At 42.1% G+C, this 18168-nt stretch overlaps 1 protein-coding gene across 1 annotated transcript in view; it reads left to right on the top strand.

Moving 5' to 3' along the window:
• Nucleotides 1–4388: 4388 nt before the first annotated feature.
• ATAD2 (ATPase family AAA domain containing 2) overlaps nt 4389–18168 on the top strand; it is a 71616-nt gene continuing 57836 nt past the window's right edge. The window contains exons 1-2 of the mRNA XM_012451596.2: nt 4389–4642; nt 16006–16154. Of these exons, the coding sequence (XP_012307019.2) occupies nt 4472–4642; nt 16006–16154 (320 nt within the window). The 5' untranslated portion in view covers nt 4389–4471. The remainder of the gene's footprint in view (nt 4643–16005; nt 16155–18168) is intronic.

The raw sequence follows: 18168 nt of genomic DNA, 5'->3' as shown, positions 1-18168 counted from the left end.
GTTTAATAAACTCCCTGGAGAATTCTATCTTTGAAGTTCTGGAAGCATTTTCAACTATTTTGGACTTCCTACCTCAGGGCCTTTGCACTTGTTCTTCCCATTCCCTGGAAAACTCTGCCAGTTTTTTGAAGGGCTGATTCCTGGACAACATGGCTAATATTTTATGTGTCATATTTGATGTGTCATCTAAAATCAGACCTCAGACTGACCTTTCTTTTTGTTATAAGTAAAATGCTTGTTCCACAGTACCGTAAGAAAAAATTAACATTTAGACAAAAAGTTATCTCAGCAAGGTAATTTTACTTTCTGCAGAAAGGGTATTCCTCACCAGCAGTCTTGCCATGAGAGTATAATGAATAAAAGAAAGGCAGGCATATTTATTCCTTACGCATTGAGTTCTTACTGCTGTGTTCAATCTCTGTTGGTTGGAGCCAGATCTCACAATCTAAAACTGAACCTAATTGGCTAACAACTTAAAACTTTTCTAAATAGGTAAAGGCAGTGGAGAACAAAGAAAAAGAGGAAGTTGCTTGTGAAAGGATTTAGAAAAGTAATAACATTTCCAAATGAAGAAGGGGCATAGGCTGTGAGCTGGGACATGCCTGTGAGCACGTCCAGCATAAGTATCTTGGTTAAAGTACAAGGGCATAGAATGTGCTATGTGCCTGTGAGCATGTCTAGCACAGATATCTTGGTTAAAGTACAAGTATATAGAATGTACTTATTCCCTTATGTCTGACAGCTACATAGGTTAGGGCTTAACAAAGAGTTATTAGAAAAAACAAGAATGTTTGAAGAAAGTTAGTCTTTGAAAGAAACTATTATTTCTAATATTTATTATTATTATTCTTTAACACAAGGGAAACTTTGAAGAGGAACTCTTTATTTTCCACACTTTTTTATTTATTTTTGAGATGGAGTCTCACTCTGTCACAAAGGCTGGAGTGCAGTGGTGTGATCTCAGCTCACTGCAACCTCCACCTAAGTGATTTTTCTGCCTCAGCCTCCCAAGTAGCTGGAATTACAGGCATATGCCACCACACCCAGCTAATTTTTGTATTTTTAGTAGAGACAGGTTTTTGCCATGTTGGCCAGGCTAGTCTCGAACTCCTGACCTCAAGCAATCTGCCTGCCTCAGCCTCCCAAAGTGCTGAGATTACAGGTGTGAGCCATGCCTGGCCTCAGACTGACCTTTCAAGTCCACTGTATGTTTCCCTCCTTGTCCTCCAACTGCTCCCTATCACATAAGCCTGTTTCATTTTCTTTATACCACTTGGTACAATGAAGTTACCTTGTTTATTTATTTCCTTGTTTATCCACTGACTACCTCTTAGATTGTAAACTCCCTGGGGAATTCTATCTTTGAACTCCCAGCTAATTTTTTCTATTTTTCATGGAGACAGGGTTTTGTGTTGTTCATTGCTTTACTCCCTGCACCCTAGACTATGCTTAGAATAAGATGGGGGCTCAATTAAAATTTCCTGAATAAACAAATCAAATGAGATGTTATATACAGTATATAATTTTTTTTTTTTTTTTTTTTTTTTTTTTTCAGATGGAGTCTCTCTCTGTCACCAGTCTAGAGTGCAGTAATGTGATCTTGGCTTGCTGCAACCTCTGCTTCCTGGATTCAACCAATCCTTCTGCCTCAGCCTCCCAAGTAGCTGGGGCTACAGGCACGTACCACCACGCCCAGCTAATTTTTTTGTATTTTTAGTAGAGATGGGGTTTCACCATGTTGGCCAGGATAGTCTCAATCTCTTGACCTCATGATCCACCTGCCTTGGCCACCCAGAGTGCTGGGATTACAGGCATGAGCCACAATGCCCGGCCAGATATAGTATTTTTAAACCAAGTAATAGTAAACTGTGCTACTTCAAATATTGTTTCTTCCTTTTTCACTGATGTTGGTTAAACAATTATTGTAAAGTTTTTTTGTATTTTAAAAGTGATACATATTCATGCAAGAAAGATCAGAAAAATTGTTTGGGCATGGTGGCTCACACCTGTAATCTCAGTGCTTTGGGAGGCCATAGTGGAAGGAATCCTTGAGCCCAGGAGTTTGAGACCAGCCTGGGTAACACAGTGAGATCCCATCTCTAAAATCAGATTAGCCAGGTGTGGTAGCACACACCTGTGGTCCCAGCTACTAGGGAGGTTGAGGTGGGAGGATTGCTTGAGCCCTGAGGGTCAAGGCTGCAGTGAACCATAGCTGTGCCACTGCACTCCAGCCTGGGCGACAGAACAAGAATCTGTCTCGCGTACACAATGGCTCACACGTGAAATCCCAGCACTTTGGGAGGCCAAGGTGGTGGATCACCCGAAGTCGAGAGTTTAAGACTAGCCCGGCCAAGATTGTGAAACCTCATCTCTACTAAAATACAAAAATTAGCTGGGCATAGTGGTGCATGCCTGTAATCCCAGCTACTTGGCAGGCTGAGACAACAGAATTGCTTGAATCTGGGAGGCAGAGGTTGCAGTGAGCCAAGATTGCACCACTGCACTTCAGCCTGGGGGACAGAGTGAGACTCTGTCTCAAAAAAAAAAGCAGGACTGCCAATTAAATGTGAAGTTCAGATAAACAACAAATAACTTTTTATGTGTCCCCAAACATTGCATTCATCATTCAGCAGCCACACAGTTTATTTTAAAAATTGGCATAAGGCCAAGTGCACAGGGGCTCACGCCTATAATTCCAGCGCTTTGGGAGGCCAATGCGGGTGCTTCCCACTTCTCTCTTCTCCCAGAACCATCTAACCTTTAGGCCTTTGTCAGATTTCTCAGCCAGACCTTCCCCAGTCACCCTGTTTAAAATTGCACTCTTCCCTCCCTCTTCCCTACTTTACATTTCTCTGTAATGCATGCCACTTTAAAACTTTTACATTTTATTATCTTTCTCCTTCCACTAGAGTTTAAGTTCCATGAGGGCATTTTTGTTCTTTTTATTCACTGCTGCCTTCCCATTGCTTAGAATAATGCCTGGCACATAATAGAGGCTCAATATATATTTAACAAATATTAAATTAATGGGCTGGGCACGGTGGCTCACGCCTGTAATCCCAGCACTTTGGGAAGCTGAGGCAGGTGGATCACTTGAAGTCAGGAGTTCAAGACCAGCCTGGCCAACGTGGTGAAACCCCATCTCTACTAAAAATTAAAAAAAAAAAAAAAAAAATTAGCCAGGAATAGTGGCATGCACCTATAACTCCAGTTACTCAGAGACTAAGGCAGGAGAATTGCTTGAACCCGGGAGGGGGAGGTTTCAGTGAGCCAAGATCGCATCACTGCACTCCAGCCTGGACAACAGAGCAAGACCATCTCTCAAAAACAATTTTGTAAATTAAATTAATGAACTGTAGTTATCCGAATTAATAAATAGCATTTGTTTGTTTCAATAGGATCCCTCGAACATTCTGATCATTCAGCTTGTTATCGAGCTGAAGTCAGGAGCTGGTCTCGAACTCCTGACTTCAGTTGATCCACCGGCTTTGGCCTCCCAAAGTTCTAGGATTACAGGCATAAGGCACCCTGCCTACAGTTTCAAAGCAGTCAAGTAATTGCTATCTTAGCGAAGCCATTTTCTGTATTCTGTGATAACAGCAAACATTTATTGAGCACTTATTATGTGCAAGCAGGGCTCCAAGGTATAATAATAATACTTTAGGGCCTTAGGTATTATAATCGGAGTTACTTTCCAGTTAAGGAAATTAGGACCCGGAGAGGTGAATAATTTGTTTAAGATCTTCTACGTGAGATGATCAATGGCAAAGATGGGTACAGAACCCGCGTCCTAACTAAACGATCACATTCAGCTGGCTCGCTTTTAGCTCCTTGCGTTTTCTTTTTGGTAGTTAACTTGTTTTCGTTAAGCCTTCAATTTAAAAAGAGAAAGAAATCTCTTAAGGCTTAAAGTCAAAACCTGTCAAAGGCCAAGTTCTTTATTTCCCTCCAGTCTAGGACTGGCCATTTTGCATTTGAATTCAGGACGGCGGGAAGCAGCAAGCAGGTGTCAACAGAGGCGGGGAGGAGACGCCAGGCCCCGCCAGCCAATCAGAGCGCGCGGAGGCTTCCCTTCCCCCTCCTCCGTCCCCGCGCCAAAATTCCAAACTGTCCACGCACCGCTCCCGCCGTCTCCCTCCGCCGAGCTCAGTGAGCTGGAACTATGTGAAGAAAAAGAAGTCAGCGTTGTCCCCCTACTCTCCGCTCAGGTCCTAGATACTGTCGGCCCGTGTTCCTCTCCACGTCGGCCAGGCCTCCTTCGCTCTACAAATGGGAGGACAGTTTCGAGTCCGCTGTTCTGTGGCGGCGGCGTGGGCGGGACAGACGGCGGAGGGATTCCGGGAGCGCGCGCTGCGGCCGCTGGCGCGGAGCTTGTGGCGCCAGAATTCGGAGCGTGGAAGAGACCCAACCGCTGCCGCTCAGAGCTGGAGGTGTCTTCGGCCGCGCACACGAAGGCTGTCAGGGAGAGAAGATGGTGGTTCTCCGCAGCAGCTTGGAGCTGCACAACCACTCAGCCGCCTCGGCCACGGACTCCTTGGACCTGTCCAATGAGTTCCTTAGCCTGGAGCATATGGGCCGGAGGCGGCTCCGCTCGGCCGGCGCGGCGCAGAAGCAGCCCGCGGTGACCGCAGCCAAGGCGAGTGTGAGTACCGGCCTGAGGCGGGCTCCCTGGGCGTTGCCCAGGGGGACTGCCGGGCGCCCGGAGGGGTTTGAGGGTGGGCGGCGCCGGTCGGGGTGACAGTTGTCGGGGGAGGAGTGTGGTCGTGGACGAGTAAAATGGAAGCTCTTGGGATCGGAGCCCGACGGGGTGCGGGTCGGGTCGCAGAGCTGAGGCTGGCCAGGAGAGGACTAAGCATTTGGTCACCACCTACTTTTACGCAAGAGGAAATCGAAGCCGGCCAGAGTGGAGTGCGGTCTGGGGCCAAGCTGCGGCTGTTCGGCCGCCCTCACGACCCCCTTCCCTGACCGATCGATCGCCCAGGCTCCTGCCCTAGGTTCGCATCTACCTGGAGGCAGCACGCATCCCCTGACTGCTTTCGGTCTGCGCCATAAACATTTGGTGGGGGGGGGGGGGAGGTGGGCACAGGGACGGACAGATTGTAATTAATTCAGGTTCTCTGACCTCCATTTACGATCCAGAGGGGTTCCATAATAAGAGCGCAGTGAATAATATCAGGTTGCATAATGTGGAGGGATGAGGACCCACATTTCCTGAACCCCCCTCTTCGAGGCCTCATCACAAGCCTCTGAGAATGCATAGTTGTGAGATCTGTTTGACAGATGAGGAAACGGACTCAAAAAGGTAACCAGTAAGGAAAGGATAGGTCTAAAATTGGAACTCAGATTGCTAGCTTCCCAAATCGTCCCCTTTCTATTCCGTCATGCTGCAGTTACAAACAATGTCTATAGGGGAAGTTTGGAAGGGAGGAGGGTCCTCGTGAAAGAAGTGCTGCTTCTAGGTCTGAAGTACAGTTAGGGTTTTTGCAGGGCAGAGTTAGAGCTGAGCAGAGTTACTCCCCTCTCATCCACCTCCCCACCCCAGCTGCAGAAAGAGGCCTAGGTGGAGGGATTTCAGCATTCGGAGAAGATTGAAGAAATCGAGGAAGCATCGCTAGTGAAGTTAAGGCAGCAAGTAATATAGTTGCATTGAAGGTGTTGGAGTGAGGGTAGGCATGGAGTGGGAAAGACAGGGTCCGAGAGAAGGTTGTGAACTTCAGAGTGAGAATGAGAGGCTCGGGGAACTGTGTGGTGAAAGTGACAATGTCGTCCTCTTCTGTTTAGCAGACGATTTCAGGGTATTGTTTTAAGTCTTCTATTAAAATCTTGTATTTAGATTAGGCATCCCATTCTGGTTGCTCCTCTACTGAGGGGAATGGGTTAAAAACTATAGTCCTTCAGTCTCTGAAATTGTGATTCCGAATTGAAAAGACAAGTAATTTCCTGACTCAAGATTAGTTTCTCAATCATGTGCCAGGAATTGGCAGAGATCTGAAGAGACCAAACACTTCTGTACTGAACTTGGTCACTTGATTCACTAACCTGTGTTCAGAAAAGCTGTTTCGGTACTGACTGATTATTTATGTCCGGGATAACACTAGATCCATGAACATAATGATACTTAATGATATATTGAATACTGGCTTAAAAAAAAAAAAAAAAGTAGGCTCTTTTATTTTTTTCTTCAAGATAGTCTTTCTCACCCAGGCTGGAGTGCACTGGCACGATCTCGGCTCACTGCAGCCTCCACCTCCCGGGTTCAAGCAGTTCTTCTGCCTCAGCCTCCCAAAGTGCTGGGAATTCAGATGTGAGCCACCCCGCCTAGCCAAATACATAGGCTCTTAAGAATATTGTTCATTTCGAATTTCAATTTCAGCTTCTCAGGTTTACCAGTAATCAGCAGGTTTCTATACTTGCTAAATGGGGTGATACCCACCTGGTGTGAGGATTAAATGTGATCATACGTATAAGGAGATTAATTGAACAGTTAGCATATAGTTAGGACTCAGTCATTGTCAGCTATTGAGACCATCCTCAATTTTAGTTAACAGCCACTTTTTTTTTTTTCGGTTCCTCAGGGAAAAAAACCTTAGGTTGTTCTTGACTCTTCTCACATCCAGTGTATTAGCAAATTCTGTTGGCTCTGTTTTCAAAATACATTCCAAGTCTGACTATTTCATATGTCCTCCAGTGTTGTCATGCTGGTTCAAGCTGTAATCTCTTTCTGGATTATTTATTTATTTATTTATTATTAATTTGAGACAGTCTTGCTCTGTCACCTAGGCTGGAGTGCAGTGGTGTGATCTCAGCTTGCTGCAATTTCTGCCTTCTGGGTTCAAGCGATTCTCCTGCCTCAGCCTCCTGAGTAGCTGGGATTACAGGCATGCACAACTATGCCTGGCTAATTTTTGTATTTTTTGTAGAGACAGTGTTTCACTGTGTTGGCCAGGCTGGTCTCAAACTCCCAGTCTCAGGTGATCAGCCCACCTTGGCCTCCCAGAGTGCTGGGATTACAGGAGTAAGCCACTGAGCCTGGCTATCTTTCCTGGATTATTAAAATAGATTCTTGATTGGCCTTCTTCCTGTTTTCCACTATTATATATATATATACACACACATACATACATACATACATATACATATATGAGGCTCTACCCTCCCTCAACAGTTAGTTCTATTTATTTATTTTTGAGACAGAGTCTTGCTCTGTCACCCAGGTTGGAGTGCAGTGGCACCATCACAGCTCACTGTAGCCTCAACCTCCCAGGGTCAAGTGATCCTCCCACCTCAGCCTCCTAAGTAGCTGGGACTAGAGGTACACACCACCACACCCAGCTTATGTTGTTTTTTCTTTTAGATGTAGTCTCCCTCTCACCCAGGCTGGAGTGCAGTGGCTCGATCTTGTCTCACTGCAACCTCCACCTCCCGGGTTCAAGCGATTCTCCTGCCTCAGCCTCTCGAGTAGCTGGGACTACAGTCACGCGCCACCATGCCCAGCTAATTTTTGTAATTTTAGTACAGATAAGGTTTCATCATATTGGTCAGGCTGGTCTCGAACTCTTGACTTCAGGTTATCCACCCACCTTGGCCTCCCAAAGTGCTGGGATTACAGGCATAAGCCACCATGCCTAGCCTCATTTTTAATTTTTCTGTAGAGATGGAATCTCACTGTGTTGCTCAGGCTGGTCTCAAGCAATCCTTCAGTTTCAGCCTCCCAAAGTGCTGGGATTAGAGGTGTGAACCACCACACCCACCAATAGTCAGTTCTTAATGCAGTCAATCTTTTAAAAAGTCAAAACAGTTGATCACTTAAAGTCCTCTTGAACTCCCTATCTAAGTAAAAGTCTATAAATTTGGGAGCAGCCGTAAGCATTCCTGCCTCCTTTGTCTCTGTAATGACATCTTCTCCCAGCCCTTTATAAAACCTACTCTATTCCAGCCACACTAGTATAGCTACTCCTTTAATACCGGGGCCTTTCCATCTGCTATACCTCTGCTGGGAATACTCATCTGGATATCTACATGACCCAGTCTTTTATTTATTTATTTATTTATATCTTACATTATTTTAAACTAAAAAAAAAAACACCTCAGGAGCTATAGTACTTTAGTGTGGTCCAGAAATTCTACAAATAACTCAGTCCTTGTAACCTTATGTGGTAGGTAAAATTACCTTTTTTTAAATATGTATGAGAAAACCGAGGCATTTAAATAACTTGCCAAATTCACCTTATAGTAAGCTGTGACTATGATTCAAATTTAGAAGTCTTCTTCAAGTCTTTGCTAAAATTTCACCTTTGCAATGACACTTACTATAAGCCCCATATTTAAAATTACATACCACTTACCTGACATGCCCCTTTATTCTGTTTTGCGTTTTCCTAGCACTTATACCTTCCGACATTTTTTTTTTTTTTTTTGAGACAAAGTCCCACTTTGTCTCCCAGGCTGGGGTGCGGTGGCACAATCTCAGCTCACTGCAACCTCTGCCTCCCAGGTTCAAGCGATTCTCCTGCCTCAGCCTCCTAAGTAGCTAGGATTACAGGCAGCCACCACCACGCCTGGCTAATTTTTGTATTTTTAGTAGAGATGGGGTTTCACCATGTTGGCCAGGCTGGTCTTGAACTCCTGACCTCAGGTGATCCACCATGCCTGGCACCAATATATTCTATAATTTTCTGTTTTTAAGTATTTTTCTCTGTCCCCAAATCAGAATGTAACTGCACAGGGATTTGGATTTTGACTTTTTGTTTGGCAATGTTATCCCAGCACCTAGAACAGAACCTAGCAGGTAGTAAGTGTGTATTAAGTATTTGTTGTTGATTGTCCTTACTCTAAAGAGACATAAGTCTAGCAGAGGAGACCTAATAGCAATATACAGAGACTATTTGCCATAGATCCCATATTGTGGTATATGGTGGTTGAGCAATTAGAATGCACTCTGCTGGGTGTCAGGGTAGAACCCCCACCAGGGTTCCCAGCAGGCATTGTACCTTTTTGAGACAAAGTACTCCTCCCTTGTATACATCAAGGTGTCTGTGTAGACCAAATTATAATCACAGTGTTATTTAGTCAGCTTGCAATTGGATTCAAATAAGTAGGTGGCCTTTAGGAGTAATATATGCATACTGATGAGCCCATCAGTACCAAAAATGAAACGTGCCTCCGTGATTGGAATATTTTTTGATTTGGGGGCTTTACATTCAATACATTTTTTTTTTTTTTTTTTTTTTTGAGACGGAGTTTCGCTCGTTACCCAGGCTGGAGTGCAATGGCGCGATCTCGGCTCACCGCAACCTCCACCTCCTGGGTTCAGCCAATTCTCCTGCCTCAGCCTCCTGAGTAGCTGGGATTATAGGCACGCACCACCATGCCCAGCTAATTTTTTGTATTAGTAGAGACGGGGTTTCACCATGTTGACCAGGATGGTCTCGATCTCTTGACCTCGTGATCCACCCGCCTCGGCCTCCCAAAGTGCTGGGATTACAGGCTTGAGCCACCGCGCCCGGCCTATTTTTTTTTTTTTTTTTTTTTTGAGATGGAGTTTCGCTCTTGTTGCCCAGGCTGGAGTGCAGTGGCGCAATCTCAGCTCACCACAACCTCTGCCTCGCAGGTTCAAGCGATTCTCCTGCCTCAGCCTCCCAAGTAGCTGGGATTACAGCAAACACCACCACATCTGGCAAATTTTGTATTTTCAGTAGAGACGGGGTTTCTCCATGTTGGTCAGGCTGGTCTCGAACTCCTGACCTCAGGTGATCCGCCCACCTTGGCCTCTCAGAGTGCTGGGATTACAGGCCTATATTCAATACATTTGATTGGATTACACCTTGCTGTTTATATCAATCATGAATTTTAGAGACTTTACTCCCTGATCACCCTGATTATATTTGGATATTTTCTAACCTCCCCAGCCACATATTTGACACAGCATTTCTTAGGGTAGGTTACTTTTATGGGTGGTTACATTTATTCATATTGATTCATTGACTTGCATTTTTTGGTCTAATTTCAGGCTGACCTTTTCTTTCCTTCTCCTTCCATTATCTCTGATCAGGCTGACCTTATCTTCAAGTTCTGAAGTTACCTATAGTCATCTATTTATTAACTACATTATATTTTTACATTTGGAATATGCTCTCATTCAGCTGGGCTTATGGATTTGTGTTTTTGTTTTTTCCTGACTTGTATACAGTCCCTGAATAATGTGGTGGTGGTGTTCTAAGTTTGTTTTTTTAAAACTTTTATTTTATCCTACAAACTTTATGACTTTGGATACATTTTCTGTAGTTTCTTTTTCTTCCAGAATCAGAGTAGCCATTGTCTGTTCCTGTACTTTCACAGGTCTGAGGTTCTTTGGTTTCTGTAAAATAGGGTTGTTTCTCATGCTGAAGAGTCACTTAAGGATGGAGAGTAGGGTGTTGTTGTTTTTTTAATTGATGATGATCGTATATTACTTTTGGTTCTTTTTGTTTTATTTTTTTTTTCTTTTGAGACGAAGTTTTGCTCTTGTTGCCCAGGCTGGAATGCAATGGCATGATCTCGGCTTACTGCAGCCTCTGCCTCGTGGGTTCAAGCGATTGTCCTGCCTCAGCCTCCTGAGTAACCGTAAACGTCTCCTGATTACAGGCGCGCACCACCACACCCAGCTAATTTTGTATTTTTAGTAGAGATGGGGTTTCGCCATGTTGGCCAGGCTGGTCTCAAACTCCTGACCTCAGGTGATCCACCCACCTCAGCCTCCCAAAGTGCTGGGATTACAGGCCTGAGCCACTGCGCCCAGCCTACTTTTGGGTTGTTTACCTACATTTTTATTCTTCCATATGTTAGGTAAAATAAAACATGCTGCAGTATGTAGAAGATACTGTTTAAAAAATTATATGTTGATTCAAAAGTCTGGAAAGATACTCAGAACTCAACACCAATATGTATAACATACAGGAGATTTTTAAAATTTAAAGCATAACACAATACAGAAAAGTGAAAAGTAAACAGCTTAATGAAGTATCATCAAGCATATAGGGAGTTTTTGGGTGTGGCAATGAATGGTGCTCCCTGGAGTTGTGTGACATGGCAGCTCTGTATTTAGTCATAAGCAAGAAAGGGCCCTTGATTTTAGGTTTAGAAGTTACAGCTTTATTTGGGAAACAGTGAAGGGCTAGAACAGGGATCTGATGAGACAGTTTTTAGGATGGATTATAGTTAACAAATCTAGAGCTTAGAAGACCAGTTTAAAAAGATTATAACAGTAGGCTGGTTATGGTGGCTCAGGACTGTAATCCTAGCACTTCGGGAAGCCGAGGCAGGTGGATCACTTGAGGTCCAGAGTTCGAGACCAGCCTGGCCCACAAGGTGAAACCCTGTCTCTACTAAAAATAAAAAAATTAGTGGTGTGTGGTGGTGTGCGCCTGTAATCCAAGCGGATTACAGGCAGGAGAGTTGCTTGAACCCAGGAGGTGGAGGTTGTAGTGAGCCAAAATCGTGCCATTACACTCCAGCTTAGGCAACAGAGTGAGACTCTTGTCTCAAAAAAAAAAAAAAAAAAAAAAAAAAAAAAAAGATTATAATGAATGGTAATAGCTACCACTTACATAGCCGTTGCTATGTGTTGGGCAGAGTACCTGATAGATACATGCATTTCTCTTATTTATAAACTATTATCCTCATTACTAGATTCTTAGTACCTAGTATCCATATACTAAGTATTCTAGATTACTAGATCCTTAGTATATGGATAGCCTTAGTATGTGGATATTAAGACACAGAGACCTTATGTAACTTGCTCAAGATTACACAGCTCTAAGTGATGTGCCAAGAATCAAACCTAGGCACTCTATCTCCAGAGTTTGGATTCTTAACTAATGCATTGTTATCACATATACCAAAACAGAGAAAACTAATGTTTAAGTTAAGGCGGTAGTAGTAGGAATGGTGAAAAACGCCAAATAATACAGCACAGGATCTGAGAGTTGTTTGAACACATGGAGGGAAGACAGTGCTGTTTCCAGCTAAAGAAGTGAGTAGTAGACCATTGGGAGTATTATGGCAGAATGCTAAGAGGTTAGGACTACTTATCCTTGAGGATGAATAGAAAACAGCAAATCACAAAAAGAATTAAGGAGGTCTGAAGCGATGCCTATATTTTAAAGGTGAGAAGTTGAATCATGGAGCCAAGAATTTTAGGTAAACCAAGAAATCAAAGCATTTTAAGAAAGTAATGGCCAGTCATAGTGGCTCACACTTCTAATCCCAGCACTGTGGGAGGCCAAAGTAGGAGGACTTGAAGCCAGAAGTTCGAGACCAGCCTGAGCAACATAGTGAGGAACCCCCCACCCCAATCTCTAAAATAAAAATAGGCTGGGTGTGGTGGTTTACATCTGTAATCCCAGCAGTTTGGGAGGCTGAGGCAGGTGGATAACTTGAGCCCAGGAGTTCAAGACCAGCCTGGCCAATGTGGCAAAGCCCTGTCTCTACAAAAAATACAAAAATTAGCTGGGCTTGGTGGCACCTGCCTCTATAGTCCCAGCTACTGAGGAGGCTGAGGCAGAGAATCGCTTGAACCCAGGAGGCAGAGGTTGCAGTGAGCCGAGATCGCAACACTGCACCCAGCCTGGGTGACAGAGCAAGACTCCATCTCAAAATTTTTTAAAAAATGCATTAGCCAGGCATGGTGGCACATGCCTGCAGTTCCAGCTACTGCTGGGGAGACTGAGGCAGGAGGATCTCTTGAGCTCAGGAAGTTAAGTCTGCAGTAAGCCATGATTGTGGCACTGCACACCAGCCTGGTGATGGAGCAAGATCCTATCTCTGAAAATAAATGAAGGTACTGATCAATTCTGTAGAAGTCAGTGAAATAGAGAAAAGGCTATTGGATTTAGCTATTGGGAAATAGTTGTGAATATACTGCAGGAACTATGGAGGTAGAAACTAAATTGGAGTTTACGGAGTAGATAGATTGTGAGGTGATTTAAACTCATGTTTAAAGACAAAGCTGGAAGGATAGCACAACTATAGTGGTATAACATGTATACCATTGTCTACTAGAATATTCTGCTATTTAAGTTTTCAAGGAGCCCCAAATTTGTATTGAGTACATCCTATTTAAACCTTATTTGTTGAATTGGTATTTGAATTGACTCACAACGGGCCCCCCCATCCCCAAACTAACTTTCTAAAAAATGTAAAGCTTTTTTTTTTTTTTTGATACGGAGTTTTGCTCCTGTTGCCAGGGCTGGAGTGCAAAGGCACGATCTCAGCTTATCGCAACCTCTGCTTCCTGGGTTCGAGGGTTCAAGTGATTCTCCTGCCTCAGCCTCCTGAGTAGCTGGATTACATGCACGTGCCATGACGCCCGGCTAATTTTTGTAATTTTTTTAGTAGAGATGGGGTTTCACCATGTTGGTCAGGCTGATCTCGAACTCCTGACCTTGTGATCCACCCACCTCAGCCTCCCAAAGTGCTGGGATTACAGGCTGAGCCACCGCACCCGGCTGAATTTAAAGCTTTTTTTTTTTTTTTTTTTGAGACGGAGTTTTGCTCTTGTTACCCAGGCTGGAGTGCAATGGCGCGGTCTCGGCTCACCACAACCTCCGCCTCCTGGGTTCGGGCAATTCTGCCTCAGCCTCCCGAGTAGCTGGGACTACAGGCGTGCACCACTATACCCAGCTAATTTTTGTATTTTTAGTAGAGACGGGGTTTCACCATGTTGACCAGGATGGTCTGATCTCTTGACCTCATGATCCACCCGTCTCGGCCTCCTAAAGTGCTGGGATTATAGACGTGAGCCACCGCGCCCGGCCTGAATTTAAAGCTTTAATAAGCTTGGTCTTCTGTGAAAAATAATTTAGAATATTTTTATTATGCAGCTGTGTCTACTTTAGGAAAAATTTTTTGTTATTGTTGCTTTTTCTCTGCTAACTTACTGATTCTGCCAGGTTGTGAGAGACTTAAAATTAACAAAATACATATGTTTCCTCTCTTAAAACTTCGCTTTTAGAAACTATCAATGCTTTCAATATTAAAGTAGATTTTAGCCAAAAAATAAATGGGAATGCTACATCACCAGGTTAAAGTTTCAGATTAAGTTTATTTTCTCTTTGTTTTTTACTTTTTTCAGAAATTTTTTCTGATAGTACATGTGAAAATGTGAAAAACAGAAAGTGAAAGTCCCCATCTCTGTCATCCAGTGTTAATTACTGTTAACAGTGTTTAACTTACCTCTTGGGAATTAGATGATTTCAATTTAATACCTGTGCTAGTTTTTCTTAGGAAATAGGATATATACAAGATAATTCATCTAGAGGTATTTATAACATCAGAAAAAATTGCAGCAAACCTATATATAATACATTCAGCAATTTGTTTTTTTTTCTTTTTTTTTTTTTTTGTTTTTAGCAATTTGTTAAATAGATTCATGTAACAACAGTAAAGCCAGCTTGGGATGGGATCAGGGACTCAAATGACATTTTTTTCCTAAAACAATACCTGTTTTTCTAAACTGATCAGTTTTCAGAGTAGTAGGGCATAGAATTAAAGGGTTGTTAGGAACCTTTGACTTCGGCATCTGTCATTGGTTGGTCGGTCGGTCGGTCGGTCGGTCGGTCGGTCGGTCGGTCAGTTGGTTTGTGATGGAGTCTTAATCTGTCGCCCAGGCTGGAGTGCAGTGGCATAATCTTGGCTCACTGCAACCTCCGCCTCACAGGTTCAAGCGATTCTCCTGCCTCAGCCTCCCCAGTAGCTGGGATTACAGGCATGTGCCACCACGCCCAGCTCATTTTTGTATTTTATTAGATTCAGGATTTCACCATGTTGGCCATGGCCAGACTGGTCTCAAACTCCTGACCTCAAGTGATCCACCCACCTTGAACTCCCAAAGTGCTGGGATTACAGGCATGAGCCACCATGCCTGGCCCTACCTTTGTTTTTTGTTTGTTTGCTTGTTTTCTTTTGTTTGTATTTTAGGTACCTTTGACTTCTAATGTGAAAATACTCTATATGATTTCAGAGCAGTGTACGAACTTTGAAATTCTTTTTGACAGAACTTCTAGCTCATAAAGCAGCCCATTAACTTAGCCTCTAGTCTATTTATTTTACTAAAATGAAGTTACATAAAGCTGTATGGTTTTTACAACAGATTAATATACCTAAACAGTTGTGTTTTGTTTTGTATTGAGGCAGGGTCTCACTCTGTTGCCCAGGCTGTAGTGCAGTGGCGTGATAACGGGTCACTGCAATGTCCACCTCCCAGGCTCAAATTATCCTCCCACCTCAGCCTCCCAAGGAGCTGGGACCACAGGTGTGCTCCACCATGCCTGGCTAATTTTTTTGCAATTTTAGTAGAGATAGGGTGATGGGGTTTTGCCGTGTTGCCCATGTTGGTCTTGAACTTAGTCTCACACTTGTGAGCTCAAAGCGACCTGCCCACCTAGGTCTCCCAAAGTGCTGGGATTAAGGCATGAGCCACCATGCCTGGCCCCCAAACAGTTTTTTAATTCAGCTATTGCATTATCTGGGTTAAACTGGGCAAAATATATAGTAATGACTCTTTTTCATTGTCCAAGCCAAAATTATAATTCTGATTGTTTAGTTATTTTGAGGTTACTGCTGGTGGTTAGGTGACAGTATTTTGGTATGTCTGTATCTTTCTTAGGTCTTTCTAATTTCTATAGCCTTAAAATAAATGAGTACTAGTCTATAATAAACTATTACAACTTTTTGTAGGTGATGGAAACTTCACTGTCTAAACTATTTACAAAGTGGTTATGAACTACTTGTTATGAACTTCAGTAAATCTTATATTAGCTGCTTCATAGACATTACTGATACTTTTTTATCATGAAATGGTTATTCTAGATACTAACTTGTGGTTTCTTGGGGAGGTGCAAAATGATTCTACACAAAAAGCAGTTGTTACTAACTTGTAATTAGAGAAAACTCTTTGAAAGAATTTAAATTGGGAGTTTTGTAAAGAAAAACTTAGAACTTAGATGGCTTTCTTAATTTTTCTTAAAGGATGGGTCGTCAGTTAAGGAAGTTGAAACCCACCACCGAACACGTGCTTTAAGATCTTTGAGAAAAGATGCACAGAATTCTTCAGATTCTAGTTTTGAGAAGAATGTGGAAATAACGGAGAAACTTGCTAACGGCAGGCATTTTACAAGGTAATACAAGATGGTTGAACACTAATTCAAAATAGTTTTAAAGTAGTAATTTAGGATTTGCATTTAATTTTTGAAGTGTATTTTTGACTGGTTATCAAGATTCCAGGGCTATAAGATATAATTGATTTGAAAAGAAATTATCACAAGTGATATTACTGAATTAAAAATTAATATGTACAATTCAAGTTTTTATTCAAAGATGATATCTGTGATATGTATAAGTACAGCTGACAAGGTTGGCTGATGTAGGATCAGTTCTCAGGTATTTGAGAATCTCAAGAAACTTTTTGTGACTATAACTTGCCTGTGATGTGTGGCTCTGCTTCATAGTCTATACAGAGCCTTCATTCATAATTGCAGTTCTGTTTCTGATTGCTTGCTATAAGATTTTCCATCAATTCTGAGTCATTTAGTCTATGAATTTCTATGTGTTGGTGTATTTCTAAAGCAGTCTGTACAAAGGAAACAGAACATATGGTTTTTTGGTTTTGTTTCTAGTGTAATGGTGGTGGCATGAAACCCATTTTAAACTCAAGGAATCAATTTTAATGGATTAAGTAGTTCGGCTAAATTCATGGAACTGGAATATCTTTGGTTCAGGGCGAAAAGCCCCAATTAGAATAAAACTTGTTTGATGAAATAATTATTTTGGCCTGGCACCGTGGCTTAGGCCTGAGCACTTTGGGAGGCCAAGGCAGAAGGATCACTTCAATCCAGGAGTTTGAGACCAGCCTGGGCAACATAATGAGACCCTGTCTCTACAAAAAATAAAAAAATTATCTGGGCATGGCGGTATACACCTGTAGTCCCAGCTACTGTGGAGGCTGAGGCGGGAGGATCACTTGAGCTGGGGAGGTCCAGGCTGCAGTGAGCTGTAATCATGCCACTGAGAGTGAGACCCTGTTTCAAAAAAAAGAGAAAGAATCATTTTTACATTAATTCTTATAAATAAATAATTTGCAATGACTTAGAAGACTGGAATTTTCCTGCTCTTAAATAGAATTTTGGTTCTTTTATTTTGTATGGCATAGTTTCTAGATAAGAAAGGTTATGCCCCTTTGAGTTTTTTATTGTTTTTTTCTCAGCTACTTAATCATTTTTTTATTATATATTTTTTAATTTGTATCTTATTCATCTATTATTTATGGAGTGTTTTAGACTGTATTTTATGAAATCCATGTATCAGTAGTTAAAACATAATGGCAATGTTTATGAGACACTAAAAAAGAAAAAACACAGTAAACTGTGAGTTGCCATCAGTAAAACACATTTCAATTTCAGAGATGTTAAAATGGGGAAAAAATACAACTTTTAGAATCAATGAAGTACAATATAAGCCAGCCCAGTATTTCTGAAATTTGAAGTCTTAAGGTTTATTCTTCTGAAGTGAGGAAGTGGTTCACTGTCTCTGAGAATTTAAAATTGTTTTTCACTATCTGAAGAAAAAATAAAATTTTAGGCCCCTAAATTGTTGCCTTATAGACAATTGCCATAAAATTTGAGGCCATATATCATGTTTACAGTTGAATTGGCATCAAGTAGTACTACTTCAGTTATCTTAGGTTAATGAAATAAGAACAGAATCAGAGCTTAATACATAAATGATTCATCTGCTTCTGTATGAAAGGCAATATGATGTGATATCATGACATACTATTTAAATGAATGTTTGGAACATTTCCAATAAAGAGAAGTGGATGAGTTGACTCATCATGATACACAGCAGTAAATGGCACATATGGTACACAACATGCCAAACTCGAGAGAAACTGATAGCAGTCAATACCACATTCATACATTTCATTTTAGCAAAACCCCTTATTATATTAATATTTTTGGTTGATGGTTGGTTTTTTAGTTTTATTTGTATAAAACTTATAAGTGAACTTGTATGTAGTTTGGTTTACATAGTCATACAAAAAAATTAATGTTAGAAGTTCTGTTTTTACCTTTAAAAGAATCTCTACAAGGGGCCGGGCACGGTGGCTCACGCCTGTAATCCCAACACTTTGGG

This window comes from Aotus nancymaae, unplaced genomic scaffold, assembly GCF_030222135.1.
Source record: "Aotus nancymaae isolate 86718 unplaced genomic scaffold, 86718_ANA_hifiasm-v0.15.2.pri h1tg000036l, whole genome shotgun sequence".
NCBI classification, from domain to species: Eukaryota; Metazoa; Chordata; class Mammalia; order Primates; family Aotidae; genus Aotus; species Aotus nancymaae.
The sequence above is the reverse complement of the archived record's forward strand: the minus strand, read 5'-3'. Positions and strand labels throughout refer to the sequence as shown.